This window comes from Vidua chalybeata, chromosome 19 (genome assembly GCF_026979565.1).
Source record: "Vidua chalybeata isolate OUT-0048 chromosome 19, bVidCha1 merged haplotype, whole genome shotgun sequence".
NCBI lineage: Eukaryota > Metazoa > Chordata > Aves > Passeriformes > Viduidae > Vidua > Vidua chalybeata.
In genome coordinates this window covers 1426612-1442067 of record NC_071548.1, presented here as the reverse complement: position 1 = coordinate 1442067, position 15456 = coordinate 1426612, and the positions used below count along the sequence as shown (strand labels likewise).

The 15456-nt window shown below is 52.9% G+C and overlaps 1 protein-coding gene across 3 annotated transcripts in view; it reads left to right on the top strand.

Annotated features, from left to right (window-relative positions):
• The first annotated feature begins 6801 nt into the window (after nt 1-6801).
• Nucleotides 6802-15456, top strand: part of DNAH9 (dynein axonemal heavy chain 9) — a 71370-nt gene continuing 62715 nt past the window's right edge. The window contains exons 1-4 of one of the 3 annotated variants that reach the window (XM_053960080.1): nt 6802-6979; nt 9410-9598; nt 11877-12112; nt 13634-13756. In XM_053960080.1, the coding sequence (XP_053816055.1) occupies nt 6953-6979; nt 9410-9598; nt 11877-12112; nt 13634-13756 (575 nt within the window). In that variant the 5' untranslated portion in view covers nt 6802-6952. Of the gene's footprint in view, nt 6980-9409; nt 9599-11876; nt 12113-13633; nt 13757-14727; nt 14842-15456 lie in introns of those variants that run through there. The other 2 variants (XM_053960081.1, XM_053960084.1) reach the window with 2 other exon arrangements.

Genomic DNA, 15456 nt, shown 5'->3' with positions numbered 1-15456 from the left:
TCAGGACCAAACAATCCACCATGATCCAACCAAGCACTCACTCTGGGTAAACAATTCTCCAAACACATTCCACAAGAGAAAAACAAGGAGCAGAAATAGAAATTGTTTTCTCTTTCATTTCTCTCTGTGCACCTCAATAAAAAATCCTGAGAGAGAGAGAGAAATGTGCTTGCCACAGTGGTGGGTTTTTCCTTGTGTCATCTGGTGACAGGAGGCATCAGCAGGACTCTGCTGAGAGGCAGGCCCTCCCTGCCCTGGGGTCCCGCTGGGTGTGGGGCTGTGCTGGGCACTGAGGAGCAGGCAGGGCAGCCCAGATCCCACACATCTCTGCCCTGCAGGTGGATGAGCTGAAGGCCAAGCTGGCAGCCCAGGAGGTGGAGCTGAAGCAGAAGAACGAGGATGCTGACAAGCTGATCCAGGTGGTGGGGGTGGAGACGGAGAAGGTGAGCAGGAAGAAGGCGGTGGCTGACGAGGAGGAGCGGAAGGTGGCCCTCATCGCCCAGGAGGTGGAGCAGAAGCAGAAGGACTGTGAGGAGGACCTGGCCAAGGCTGAGCCTGCCCTGGCAGCTGCCCAGGCTGCTCTCAACACCCTCAACAAGGTAGGGTGAGGATTCCCAGTGGTTTTCCTCCTCGCTGGGAGAGAGGGGCTGTGTCATCTGATGGCCCAAGTTTTGTGCATCGTATTGTCCCTCCTCCAGCTTCCTCCCTGCTGGTGCTAAAGTTTGTAAAAAAGAGATTGGATGTGGCACTGAGTGCCATGGTTTAGTTGACAAGGCCGTGTTTGGTCACAGGTTGGACTTGATGATCTCAAAGGTCTTTTCCAGTCTGGTTAATTCTGTGATTCTGGGGTTCCTGGTGGAACCTGGAGCACCCACGAGGCTGCACCATGTTCCTCTTCACTCATTTCCATGGGGAGGAGCGGACAAAGCTGGTCCAAAGGAAGATGCCACTGGGAAAACGTATGATCAGGAGATAAGCATTGCTCTGATTGCAGGAGACTGGTTTTGGGAGGAGTTTCTGTGCCTTGGAAGGTTTGTCCTCCAGGGTTTCCCATGTGATGTGGCACTCAGTGCCATGGTGTTAGGTCACAGGTTGGACTTGATGATCTCAAAGGTCTTTTCCAAGCTGGTTAATTCTGTGGTTCTGAGATGTGCCTGAGAGATGCCCCTGCAATTTATTTTGGTCTGCAGTTCATGCATGGTGTGATAGCGAGTTTGAAAATGTGGGAAGTCAGGAGCTGGAGACAAAAAATGCCCTTTTGGTTCCTCCAGTTCAGTTTGGCTGCTTGCCCTGTGGGGGTGCCTGGGCTTTCTCAGCAGCTGCATTCCCAGAACCCTGAGGGCTGCAGGATGTGGGAATCAGAGGATGGATTCAGCATTGGCATCTCAGCTTGGGTAGGAGGCAGCATGAAGGGAAGCTCTGAAGGTTGTTTGAGAGGGCCTGAGCATTATTTCTGTAGGTTTCATTCTTATTTATCCCAATCTTCTGAGAGGGCATAAAACCTCCTGCTGCCCCAGGAGCCTGGGGAGGAGCAGCGTGCTGTGCTGGTCCCAGGTGGGATGTCAGGAGCAGGGAATGGAGCAGGTGTGCTGCAAACATGCAGAGCAGTGATCTAAAGGCAGCACTGCTGGGGCCCAGAGGAGCCCAATTTATCAGATTGATAGCCTGGGAGCCTGACTCTATTAGTGGCAGAGTGAAAAGAAAGCCCATTCATTTTTCACCTAACAACCTTGTTTTCCCCTTTTCAGACCAATCTGACGGAGCTGAGGTCCTTTGGGTCACCTCCTTCTGCTGTCAGCAACGTCACGGCGGCCGTGATGGTGCTGACGGCCCCGGGAGGGAAGATCCCCAAGGACAGGAGCTGGAAAGCAGCCAGAGTGGCCATGGCAAGGGTAGACAGCTTCCTGGACTCCTTGATCAAGTTCAACAAGGAGAACATCCACGAGAACTGCCTCAGGGCCCTCCAGCCCTATCTGCAAGACCCCAAGTTCAACCCCGAGTTTGTGGCCACCAAGTCGGCGGCGGCGGCCGGGCTGTGCTCGTGGGTGCTGAACATCGCGCGCTTCCACCGCGTGTTCTGCGAGGTGCAGCCCAAGAGGCAGGCCCTGGACAGGGCCAACGCCGAGCTGGCAGCAGCCCAGGACAAGCTGGCCGCTGTCAAGGCCAAAATCGCCGTGAGTGACCATGGGGGGACCCGTCCTGCTTTGTCCCTGCCTGGGGGAATCCTCAGCTTTGGCAGAGCTGCTGCTCGGTACTGGTGTTCTAAAGCAGGGGTGGGAACCCAAAGCTTTGGGGGTTGTGGGGTTTTCTCTCCCCCCTGTTGCACTGGCAGCCCCGAAATCCAGCCCTGTGCTGGGTGGGCAGCAGGGAGGGGAGGGGGATTCTCACCTGTGCTCAGGTGAGAGCTCACCTGCAGAGCTGGCCCAGCACAGGCAGGAGCTGGAGCTGCTGCAGAGCCCAGAGGAGGCCATGGAGCTGCTCCAGGGCTGGAGCCCCTCTGGAGCCAGGCTGGGAGAGCTGGGGGTGCTCACCTGGAGAGAAGAATGCTCCAGGGAAACCTCAGAGCCCCTTGCAGGGCCTGAAGGAGCTCCAGGAGAGCTGGAGAGGGACTGGGGACAAGGGATGGAGGGACAGGACACAGGGAATGGCTTCAAACTGAAAGAGATGAAATTTAGGTTAGTTAAAGGGAAGAAATTGTTTCCTGTGAAGGTGGGCAGGCCCTGGCACAGGGTGATCCAGCTGTGGCTGCCCCTGGATCCCTGGCAGTGCCCAAGGCCAGGTCTGGGAACACCCTGGGACAGTGGGAGGTGTCCCTGCCATGGCAGGGGTGGAAAAGGTCTCCAAGATCCCTTCCAGCCCAAAGAATTCTGTGCTCATGTGACAGAATATTGCTGCTTTCTCAATTTCCTCTGTTCTTCTGCAGCCTTGCTTGCACCTGAAGAGAAAGGCTAAATATGAATCCTTGTTATTCCCACCTAATTTTTTTAATGTAATTTACCTCTTCTGGGCCCCTCAGAAAATTCACTACCTCAAACCAGTGTGTTCCCTGTGTGCTGCACAGGGCAGGGGATGGGAACTGGAGGCTGATTCAGTGCTGGGAGCACAGAGCTGGGCTGGCTGCACACTCAGTCCCTGGTTTTGCAGGATGACAACTGCTCTTGCAGGAGCCTCATTTGTCACGGCACAGCTCCCTGGCAGCACATCTTGGATGTTATTTGGATTTTTCCTACTTAAAAAAAAAAAAAATTAAAAAAAAATCTCTGAATAGCAGAAATTACAGCATGATTAAAAGTGCATTTCCACAGAGTGTAGAGTGAGACCTTTATCATTTTCCTTCAGAAAATTATCTCTATGCAAAAACACATCCTGCTTTATCCTGCTTTCCTCCCTGCTCCCTCCCTGCTCGATACCTGCTGAGAACAGGGTGTGGGAAGCAGCTGCTCCAGAACCTGCCTGGTTTTGGGGAGTTTTGGGATCTCTCCTTGGGAGTGGGATCCCCTCTGTGGCTGGGCTGTCGGGCTGGACCCGCAGCAGGGGCAGGGTCCCAGTGAGTGAGGTCCCTCTGCTCCCCTCACCACCTCCACCAGCACCTCACCCTGTTAGAAAACACGTCACTCCCTTGATGTTTTCAAGGGCTTATCATTCTTAAAATGCTTACCACACTTTTTAACTAAAAATACAAGAAAAGGGCGCAGAACTCTCCGCTCGGCCCTTCCTGCTGCAGATGAAAGGAGGCACCTGGAGCAGGGATGGATTTAGAGGGCTTTGGTGTCTAATTCTCCCACCTCAGATGTGCCATACGGTGCTGGGGAACTTTTTTCATCCTTTTATGCTGCTCTTCTCCAAAGCTTTTTTACACCTAGGCTTTTTTTTTTTTCTTTCCCCAAAGGAGTGGGATTTTGTTGAAGAAAATTGCAATCTTTGGGGAGATTACTGCTGCTCCTCTGGCAGGCTCTTACAAAACTGCCTGGTTTAGGGGCCTTCTCCTCTCTGCAGGTGGGGAGTGATGCAGGGTAGCGTGGGATGGATGTGGAGGTATATCCTTACTTATCTGGGATCTCTTGGATAGCTTCACTGCTGGCTGCTGATTCATACCTGCTCACAGCTGGGCCCCAAGCTGTCTCACACTCGTTTTTATTAATAAATGAGAAAATTCCAATTGTCCAAAACATGAAGGACTTTCTGCCTTTTTTTCCCTGCCTGGGAAGTGAGTGCTCTGCACCTGGGGCTGCTGGAGGTAGGAGTGAAAGGTGTGTCCACAGCTGCACACAGCTGTATTTGTGTGCCCCTGCTGGGGCCCTGCAGACCACATACATGCATATATTCTACAGAAGCTCGATTATCAGCTCGTGCTTTTATAGTGGAATATGATATACACAAGCCTTTGCAGGCTGATAGATCCACATGCACACAGGGACAGAAAGTTTTCGTGTTATTTTCCAAGGAAGGTCAAGGACAGGCTGCTTTGTGTTTGCCAGCATCCAGGAGAGCTGCAGAGATCTCTAATATAATCCTTTTTCATTTTCGGGTTTGTTTCTAGTGTGTAGCTCAGTGTTAAAGTGATTTACAAGCAGTTCAGCCTTAAGCAGTCTGCATTGGGTGCAGATAAAATCAATTATTGCTTTGCTTATCAGAAGTGAAATGCTCCAAGTGCTTGTGGGAGCTGTTGGTTTGCTTTAGGCCCGAGTGTGAACAGCTCTGTCCAAGAACAGGGCTCTCCAGTTTCCTCTGCAGGTGCTTTGGCCTCCTCCTGCCCCTCCCAGCCCTGACCTGCCCAGGACACGGCCCCACCTCACGGGGGGCTCCTGGCACACTCCTGGGCAGCTCTCAGAGCAGAACCATTTCCTTCACTCCTTGTATTCCTTGCTGGAAGCAGTGTGAGGGCATGGTTTGGAGAGGGTTCAGGCAGAACTCCAGGAGCCCCTTGGGGATTTGAGCACGACTTGGGGAATCAGCAGAGCCTCAAGGACTGCTCGGAGACCAGGGGCTGTGGCATCAGGAAATATCAGATTTGGGTTCCTCAGCTGCCTGCTCGTTGCTCAGCCATAGCACTCGTCATCAGGGCTCAGCCAGGAGCCCCGAATAAATTCATTTTGTGTGTCCTTTGCCTCTGCCTGTGCCGAGGGTGTGGATTCCAAGTCCCTGCTCTGTGCTGGCTCCTGCTGCCAGCCCTGGGTGGATGAGCTGGGCTGGAGCTTGGCCAGCTCTGGACAAGGGTTTGCCACAGGATCACAGGATCCCAGAATGGTTTGGGCTGGAGAGGATAACAAAGCCCACCCAGTGCCACCCCTGCCATGGCAGGGACACCTCCCACTGTCCCAGGCTGCTCCCAGTCCTGTCCAGCCTGGCCTTGGGCACTGCCAGGGATCCAGGGGCAGCCACAGCTGCTCTGGGCACGCTGTGCCAGGGCCTGCCCACCCTGCCAGGGAACAATTCCTAATTCCTAATCTCCCATCCATCCCTGCCCTCTGGCAGTGGGAGCCATTCCCTGTGCCCTGTCCCTCCATCCCTTGTCCCCAGTTCCTCTCCAGCTCTCCTGGAGCCCCTTTGGGCCCTGGCAGGAGCTCTGAGCTCTCCCTGGAGCTTTCCCTTCTCCAGGCTGGACACCTCCAGCTCTTCCAGTCTCCAGAGCAGAGGGGTCCAGCCCTTGGAGTGTCTTCATGGCCTTTTGGACTCGTCCCACAGCTCCAGGTGCTCCCTGAGCTGCTAAAACCGTGCTGTTCCTGACTTCCTCCTGTGTTTCACCCCCAGCGCCTCAACGAGAACCTGGGCAAGCTCACGGCCAGGTTTGAGAAGGCCACGTCGGACAAACTCAGGTGCCAGCAGGAAGCTGAAGCCACAGCCTGCACCATCACCCTCGCCAACCGCCTGGTGAGTGCCAGCAAGGGCAGCCCTGGAGGGACCAGGGCTGGGCTGAAGCCTGTGCACGCAACACGTTCCATCCTCTCATGTCTTTGGGAATGTCTCCTGCACTGCAGCAACTTCCAGCAATGAAAATGCTTGTACAGAGGTTGTTTCCATGAGGTTGTGGCAGAGTGTATTCTCTTTCTCAAAAAAAAAAAAAAAAAAAAAAAAAAAAAAAAAAAAAAAAAAAAAACCCCAAAAAAAGACAAAAAAAAAAAAAAAAAAAAAACAGGAGAGGCAGCTGCAGAAAGTGCTGCTGTATTCCAGAAGGTTTGGGGCAGCTCTGCTCATTAAAGTGCCTGGCTCTGCTGCCATCACAACTCTCAGCTCCTTCCTGGGGTTTAAATGTGTGAGCAGGTACTGATGGGCCAAAATGACGTGAGTCAAAAATGGTATCATAAAAACAAAGGTGTGAACACGCCCGTAGCTTTGCAGGGTCTGAAATGACAAGAATTAGAGAGAAAAGATCTCTAAAATCCTCAGTCTCCTCTGAGTCAGAACACAAAGGTGTTTAGAGAGGGGCCTACGAGGAACTGGAGAGGGATTTTGCATCAGTAGTGACAGGACAAGGGAGAATGGGTTCAGGCTGGCAGAGGGGAAATTTAGTTTAGATATATGGAAAGAATCCTTCCCTGTGAGGTGAGCAGGCCCTGGCACAGGTGCCCAGAGCAGCTGGGGCTGCCCCTGGATCCCTGGCAGTGCCCAAGGCCAGGCTGGACAGGGCTGGGAGCAGCCTGGGACAGTGGGAGGTGTCCCTGCCATGGCAGAGGTGGCACTGGGTGGGGTTTGTAGGTCCCTTCCAACCCCATCCATCCCATGGTTCTGTGATTCTGTGACACCACATCCCTGGTTACGTCCATTCCCCACCCCATGACGTGGGAACAGCTCCCAGTCTCAAGAATTCTATGGTTTTATACTGTCAACAATTCATCATTTCTGCAGTGTAGGAAAGGAACTGCGTGCATCCCAACTTCCTGCTGTGCCCTGCACACCATCTCCTGTGTCATCCTGGCTTTGATCTGGGAACAGGACCCGGCAGCCCTCACTGATGTGCAGCTCATTTGACATTCAGGAGGTGTCACTGGTGTGGCTGGGGGTAGAAATGAGTTCCCAGACTTTGAAACAAACACGGCTGAGGTTGTGTAAGGAATGCAAGTGAACGTGGAGGGCGATGCTTTGGATTGACAGATGAACCTGGGGGGATTGAGGCGAGCCCGGCTCTCACAGTGCCAGACTGGCATCTCATGAACTTCAGGTGGCCTGAGCAAGATGCTCCAGGATCCAAAGGACAGGATCTGTGCACCAGAAAGGGAGGCTGGCTGACGAGTGGTGTTTGTGAGTGGGTGTGTGCTAATGCAGAGGAGGAAATTTAGTGATGACAAATGCTAAATAACGTGTGCAGGGAAAACAAACTGTAATCATGCAGTTACACGGATAGGGCCTAATTGCACTATTATCACTCACAGAAGAGCTCTTGGAGTTGTTGCAGAGAGTTCTCAGGAACAGCAGCGTGGCACTTGACAGGAGGAGAAAAGACAAATTGATTACTAATTGGTAGGAAAAAACCTCAGGAAACAGAAGTTAAGCGTCACTGTATTGGGTCTGTCAGTGCCTACATCCCACACGTGGTCACCCTGTCTAAGAAGGCTGTGGGCAGCCTAGAAAAGCTACAACAAAGTACATAACCACTTCCATGTGAGAAGAGAGGGAATGGATTAGGGCTCTTCATTTTGGAAAAGCTTCTAAAATCATGACTGGTGTGCAGAAGGTGGGTGAGGGATGGTTGTTCACTCTCTGTCATTATCAAAGATAAGCCAAGGGGTAGCTTTTAATTTGCCTCTTGCTAAAGAGAAAGAATTCCAATGACTTCCAGGATCTGAGGTGGGAGACACCTGGGGTTTCTTGAATGTATTAAAAGTGGCAGTGGTGTGTGATCCAAGCAAAGGAGAAGAAAAGACTTCCAGGACCTAAGGAGATAAAAAGTAACCTGAAAAAATTAATTAGGAGTATGGAAGCACCTCCAAGTATCAGGAAAATCAGATCAATAAAGACTTCTTGGTCTTAGAGGGGCTGTGGGACTGCCCCTGGATCCCTGGCAGTGCCCAAGGCCAGGTTGGGTGGGGATTGGAGCAGCCTGGGACAGTGGGAGGTGTCCCTGCCATGGCAGGAGGTGGCACTGGGTGGGTTTTAAGGTCCCTTCCCACCCAAAGCAGTCTGTGATTGCATGAATCATAAATGAGCTGGTGTGTAGGAGGTCGCACGGCTCCGCAGTGATGATGTCAACTGTCTGTAAAGAATTGCAGAAACGATCCCAAGTGTGGAGGGATGAAACACCAGGTGGATAAATGTAATGTAAAGTACACTGGAGAAATGAGGGTTTGCTTCACATGCCCTGTAAGTGATGCTGAGCCGATTGTTATCACTCAGGAATGAAAGGATGGAGTTAAGAGTGCTGTGAGCTCTGTGCTCCCAGAAGCAAAAAGCCCTCACCAAACCCAAAGCCCATCTGAAACCGGATATTAGGGTTTATTAGGAAAAGAAGGGAGAACAAAACAGAAAAATCCCCATCTTGCTCTATGAATACCTTCTAAATAAATCTTGAATGTGCAGCATTACCAACGCCCCCTCTGCTGCACCTCAAAGGCTGGAGGAGAACGGGAAATGGTGCAGAGCCAGCAACAATAAAAGAAACCGGATAATAAAGATTGCATCACTCGGTGCAGATAACCATTGCAAGGAAAATCAAAAGGCTGCTTCTGTCTGAGGAATTATTGAAGAGGCCAAAGCTCTTCAACCTGAAAAGAAGACAGCACGGGGATGCTGAGGGCTTGGAATCCTGAGTGGTGCAGAGAAGCTGGTGCCAGCAGGATTGTTCCCTGGTTTTGCACTGGACAAATGTTTCAGCAATTGAAAAGTTCAGGCAGCACATCAAAGGATGTACTTTTATACAGAGAGCTCAGCTGAACTGTGGATCTCCTGCCCACAGGATGCTGTAGGTGCCAAAAGTTGGGTTGATATCCACAGCAGCTTACGCTCAGTTGTGAAGTCAAAAACCATCAGTGGCTGCTAAGCACAGGGGATATAAGCTGTGGGTCAGAAGGTCCTGAAGTCTGCAGCTGTGGGAAGCTGGGAGCTGTGTCCAGAGCTGTGCTTGCATGTGCAGCATTCCCAGGACAAGGGCTGCAGTCAGCTGCAGGAGCTGGGTGTGCCCTGCAGAGCTGGGCCTGTGGTGGGGGTTTCAGAGGGGAACCCAATCACTTCTTGGCTTAGGAGATCCTGGCTGTTCATCAGGAGATCCTGGCTGTTCATGGAGGTACACGAGGCTGGGAGGAGAGCTGTTTGATCTGGAGTGTCTCCAGGACAACCAACACATCGAGTTTGTGTTGGGAATGTGAAGGTGGCTCTGACCCCTCAGGAGGCAGCTGGAATTCTGCTGGAAGCAGGACTTGGTCAGGTTCACATTCCATGATTGTACGAATGATCGATTTGACTTGGGAATTTGCAGGTTGGGGGACTTGCCTCTGAAAATGTGAGATGGGCTGAGGCTGTGAAGGACTTCAAACAGCAGCAGAGCACCTTGTGTGGAGACGTCCTGCTGGTCACAGCCTTTGTCTCCTACCTGGGCTACTTCACCAGGAAATACCGCCAGGACCTCCTGGATGGCATCTGGAGGCCCTATTTGCACCAGCTAAAAGTAAGTCCTGATTGCTCTGAGAAGCCGTTGTTTCTGGGATTAACGTGGCCACAAATCCTGGTGCCCACAGGGGATCTCTCAGGGGAGGGACATCGCTGTGTCCTCACCAAGCTGGAGCGAGGATCAGGACGTGGCCACGTACTCCTCCCTGGGGAAAATGTGGTGTCCTTGCTCGATGAGGTTCCTCCATGTACACAGGAAAATCCCAAATGCAGAGCCCAGCTCTGCAGTTTTGTCCATGGCCACGAAAGAGGGGGGAATATGGAGAAGGAATTGGAGCAGGCAGAGCTCGCTGCCAGCCCTCCAGGAGGCTTGGAAAAACTCCAGGTGTTTTTTTCGTTCTGGACACGAGCTCTGGTCGTGCTGGCCATGCCTCTCAGCTGGTTTTACCCATGTCTTGCTGTTAGGACCAGATGGAGATCATTGTGCTTGAAGCCTGTTTAATATTTCACTAATTTTAACAGGTTCCTCATACAAATGGTGCCAAGAAGCTTTTGAATAAGGTCCCAGAGATGCCCAAATCAAAGGGCTGACCAAAGCAGACAGTTCCTTAGGCTGAGAGAGGAAAACTTCATTCTGCATTTCTTAACTAGAAACTTAGTTAAGATGTGGTTTCAAAAATGACCTGACTGTGCTTAGAAATGTCAAGGAAGTGCCTGTAATTCCAATGGAAATGAAAGGCCCGTTCTGCTCAGACACCTGGCACAGGTAGCTCTGTTTGGCACGCCCAGACATGGCCTCCCCTGTCAGAGAAGTGTTTCTGGAGCTGCTGATGCTGGTTTGTAACACAACAGCAGCCTTAGGAGGGCATTAATTCTGTCCTTCCAAGCTGGCTCAGGGAGCTGAACAGGGCAGGGAGTGACCCCAGCCAGTGGGGCTGGGCTGTGGGGAGCAAAACCCCTGGGATTGTTTGTACAGTAGGAATGGGGAAAAAAAAAAACAGACTGCAAATACCCCATAGAATGGGAACCCACTGATAAATCATGGAATCACAGAATACTTTGTGCTGGAAGGCATCTTAAAATCATCTCATTCCAACCCCCTTGCCAAGGGCAGGAGCACCTTCCTCTAGCCCCTGTCCAACCTGGCCTTGAACACTCTGAGCACTCTTTGTGACCACTGAACATCTCCTTCCAGAGATCCAGGGGCAGCCACAGCTGGATCACCCTGTGCCAGGGCCTGCCCACCTTCACAGGAAACAATTTCTTCCCTTTAACTAACCTAAATTTCATCTCTTTCAGTTTGAAACCATTCCCTGTATCCTGTCCTTCCGTCCCTTGTCCCCAGTCCCTCTCCAGCTCTCCTGGAGCTCCTTCAGGCCCTGCAAGGGGCTCTGAGGTTTCCCTGGAGCCTTCTCTTCTCCAGGTGTACACCCCCAGCTCTCCCAGCCTGGCTCCAGAGGGACTCCAGCCCTGGAGCAGCTCCATGGCCTCCTCTGGGCTCTCTCCAGCAGCTCCAGCTCCTCCCTGTGCTGGGCCTGGAGCTGGAGCAGCTCTGCAGGTGGGCTCTCACCTGAGCAGGGCAGAGGGGCAAAATCCCACCCAAGCCTCCTAATCCCACAGCTGCTGACTCAGATAAACACAACTTACCGCTTTTTAACCTAGCCAGCTTTCCCTGGGATGACCAGGAAGCTCTCAGGGTCTGGGTGTCAGGATGACCCCAAGAATATAAAAGTCCTTGTTCTCTCAGCCCATGCAGCCAAAGAAGAAATCTGGAATGCGTAAGATCGGCTTCTCAAGGTTGTTTATTTTCCCTTCTCTAGAACATTCTCTCTCTGCCCTGCTGAGCTCTGTCCAGCAGCTCGGCCATGGCATTCTGTCTGCCCTCAGGGCAGTGTTCACATTTTATACCAAAAACTCTGTGTGCTGTGGTTACAATAACGTGCCAATGTCTGTCATTGATGTTGGACAGTGTGTCTGTGCCTTAAACCAACAGAAAAGTGTCACCAGCACAGCAGGACATGGAGGGCAGGAGAAGGAGAAGAAGGTCAGGACACACCCAAATCCCTCCATCTTGTACCTCTGAACCTCATTCTAAAAAGCCCCAAAATTCTACTTTTTCACCCTGTGTTAATTCAACTACCACACTGCTCAAACCCTTGTGGCTTGTAATTCCTCACACAGAGTTGGCAGCTTTTCCCACGGGCTAAAATGGAAGCCACAGGTGTTTTTGACTTTGTGCCAAGGTCTCTGAGCCCCCTGCCAGGGTCTGGAGCCAGCCAGGGCAGCCAGAGGGATGTGCTGGGCTGCGACAGGAAGCCTTTCTGTTTGCCTGGCAGGTGGCAATCCCCGTGACGCCGCGCCTGGAGCCGCTGTCCCTGCTGGCGGACGAGGCGGCCGTGGCGGCGTGGCGGAACCAGGGCCTGCCGGCCGACCGCACGTCCAGCGAGAACGGCGCCATCCTCGGCTGCTGCCAGCGCTGGCCCCTCCTGGTGGACCCCCAGCTGCAGGGCAGCAAATGGATCAAGAGCGCCCACGGGGAAAGGCTCCGCGTGATCCCGGCGGGGCACAAGGGGTAACGCCGTCGTTCTCTGGAAGGAGGGACTGCTGGCGCCGTTGGGAGTAGGGCGGTTGTGGCTGTGGAGAGGAGCTGGAGGAGGAGGTGGCCTGCTGTGAAGCTGGCTACACCCAGGGCTAGAGGGCGAGTGAGCAGGCTTGTTGTGGTTAGGCGAGGGCTGGGGTCAGTGGTGGTGTTGGGGTGCCTTTGGCAGCCTTAGGAGGCGGCCTAGGGAGGCAGAAGGATGGGTTTGCAGGCATGTGAGGAGTGTGGCAAGCCAGAGGGGGAAGGCTAAGCTAGGTTCATGGGCAGCTGGGTGGTTGGGGTAAATGTGTATGGTGATAGGCTGAATAGGTTGATTAGTAGGAGGAGTAGGAAGACCACCCCCAGGGAGGTGGTGGAATCACCATCTCTGGATGTGTTTAAAAAAGACTGGACGTGGCGCTCGGTGCTATAGTCTAGTTGAGGTGTTGGGGCATGGGTTGGACTTGATGATCTTAGAGGTCTCTTCCAACCTCATTATTCTGTGATTCTGTGAGGAGTGCCACGCGGTGAGTGTGGGATGTGCCTGCCCGGGGTGTTTGGTGAGCACTGGGCACTCAGCTGCACTGAGCCAGTCACACTGAGGGAACCTTGCCACTGTATCTGCTCCCATTATCTGCTTCTTCATTACCAAAAAGACAGATTTCTTATTAAATCAAGGGTCTGTTTAGTGCTTGGCTCAGTTACCATAGAAACTCCTCTGAAGCTGGTGATGGAGTGAGCTGAGGCTGAGTTTGAGAATCACAGAATCCCAGACTGGCTTGGGTTGGAAGGGACCCTAAAGATCATCCAGTTCCACCCATGCCGTGGGCAGGGACACCTCCCACTCCCCCAGGTTGCTCCAATCCCTGTCCAACCTGACCTCAAACACTTCCAGGGATCCAGGGGCAGCCACAGCTGCTCTGGACAACAAGCCTGTGCAGAGCTGTGCCATCCTCCATGGGGCTCTTGTAGGTGTCATGTCCTGGTTTAGCTTCATCCAGGAGGGTGACCAGGGCTTCCTCCTTCTTGGAGAAAGAGAGGGTTGGGTATGGAGAGGTCACCATGTGCACTGGGCACAGGGTTCCATTTCCTTGTGAGGAAAGAAGGTGTCCTAAGCGTGACCCTAAACTCTGGGCAAAACGGAGCTGAAAGCTGCTCTTCATCCTTGCTTTAAGATGAACTGCACCGGTGGGCTCTGGAGAAGACAAAGTCCGTGCTGGAAATACCTCCAGGCTGTGCCAGCTTTGCTCAGGGCTGCCCTGGGACAGACTCACTGGTCACTCTTGTCCTTGAGAGGAGGTCTGGAGCCTCATTCTCTCTGTTGGACAGCCAGGACTCTCTCTGTCAGTGCCACTTTCTGCACCAGGCACTGGCACCACTGTAGCCCTCTGCCTCTCTCCAAATGCTGGCACCCACCTGTAGCTGCCACCGCAGTGAGGGTCCCCTCTGTCCCCTGCTCACTGCCAGTGTCACATCCTGCTCTGCTGCAGGAGGCACCAGCGCTGTTTCCCACAGGTATCTGGACACACTGGAACAAGCCCTGGCTGCTGGAGACCTGGTTTTGATGGAGAACCTGGAGGAATCCGTGGATCCAGTGCTGGGGCCGTTACTGGGGCGAGAAACAATCAAGAAAGGCAGGTGAGCTTGGGGGGCTTGGGGACACGTGTGGAGGGGGGGTTGGGGGCTGCTGTGCTCTCTGTTCCTGCCCTCAGACCGTGGGTGGTCACATCCAGCAGCATTAACATCCTGCCTTCAGCAGTGAGGGTGTTTTTAATCAGGCAATCACAGGTAATTCAGCCATAGGATGGCTTGGAAATCAACCTGGATTTCTCATTTCATTTCACAGCATCATTCAAACCTCGTGTAAAAGAGAGACCTGTAATTCTCCCATTGTACACGGACCTTGGGGTCTGTAATTGGCTGTTCTGACACCAAATCATTACCAAAATAGCTGCTGCTCTGTTGTGAAGTAAAAGTAGCCTGGAATTTTAGCAAACGCTGCAGTGTTTAGAAATGCAGCTAGAGATTTCAGCATCAAGTGTTTCTTAATGAGGTCAAGTTCTCATGGCAGCTGCTGGTCACCTCCAGCTGAGGGGAGATCAGCAAGGGAGCAGCCAGGGAGCTCTTTTCCCTTAAGTTCTTTGAGGATTATTTCCCTGCTTGCCTAAAACATCCCAGGCTCTTGTAAATTGGTGGACAAGGCAAGCTGTCTGCAAAGTTTGCTGGGGAAAACATCCTGGGAAGGGTGGCTGAGCATGGGTTTGGATGGAGGATGGAGGGGCAGGATTGGTCCCAGGGCAGGACTGAAATGTTTGGAGGATGCTGAGAGGGTGGTGCAGCAGGGAGGGTGGCAAATCTGACCCCCCTCCCCCTCCAGTGGAACACTCAGGCATCCCCTTTTGTGCATGTCTGCTCTCAAATCTCCCTGCGAAATCATGTTTTAGCTAACAAAGGGAAACTAAGCCATAAATCACAAAGAAAATCCCTGGGTTTTGTGTTTCCAGGCCCTAAGCCCAGACTCCAGGCAGATGCTGCCTGGAAGGGGCTCTGAGGTCTCCACACAGCCTTCTCCTCTCCAGGCTGGACAATCCCAGCTCTCCCAGCCTGGCTCCACAGGGGAGGTGCTCCAGTCCCTTTGTCAACCTCCAGGTCTCCTCCGGAGCTGCTCCGACAGCTCCTGGTCCTGCTGATGTTGGGGACACCAGAAGTGGGCACTGTCCCAGGTGGGGTCTTCCCAGGGACAGAATCCCCTCCTGGCCCTGCTGCCCACACTCCTTTGGATGCAGCCCAGGGCACGGTTGGATTTCTGGGCTGGGTTAAACTTGGGTTCAGAGAATGTTGGAATTTCCTGGGGTCTCTGTGGGCTGTAGACTGCATGTCAGGAGTGCAGAGCAGCAGGATGCTGGGTTTCCTGGCTGATGTCACCTCCTGGGAGTGGCAGCCACCACTCTCCACATGTGGCTTCACGTGTCAAGCTCAGTGCAGCTGCAGAGCTGGCCTGCTCAGAGCCAACACTCTGGGTAATTTTAGCTGTGACCAGTGAAAAGCTCGAGGCTGAGAGGCTTTTCCTCCCTGCAACTCCAGTTTTAGGCAGAATTCAGCCTCTGCCCAAAGCCAGGAGAGGTCATGGTTGGACTGGTTGTGCCACTGCTGGAAAATCTGAGCCTCCTTAAACACGATCCAAAATTCAGGAGAGACTCTCTGGGGTTTTCACCTTAAATCAGAATTGATTTAAATGCGCCCAGTATGAATTAAATCATGATTTCTGTGAGGAGTGCCAAGTATCTGGTGCTGCCACTGACTGAGACCACCCCGAGCGCTGTTGGCGACAGCTCCTG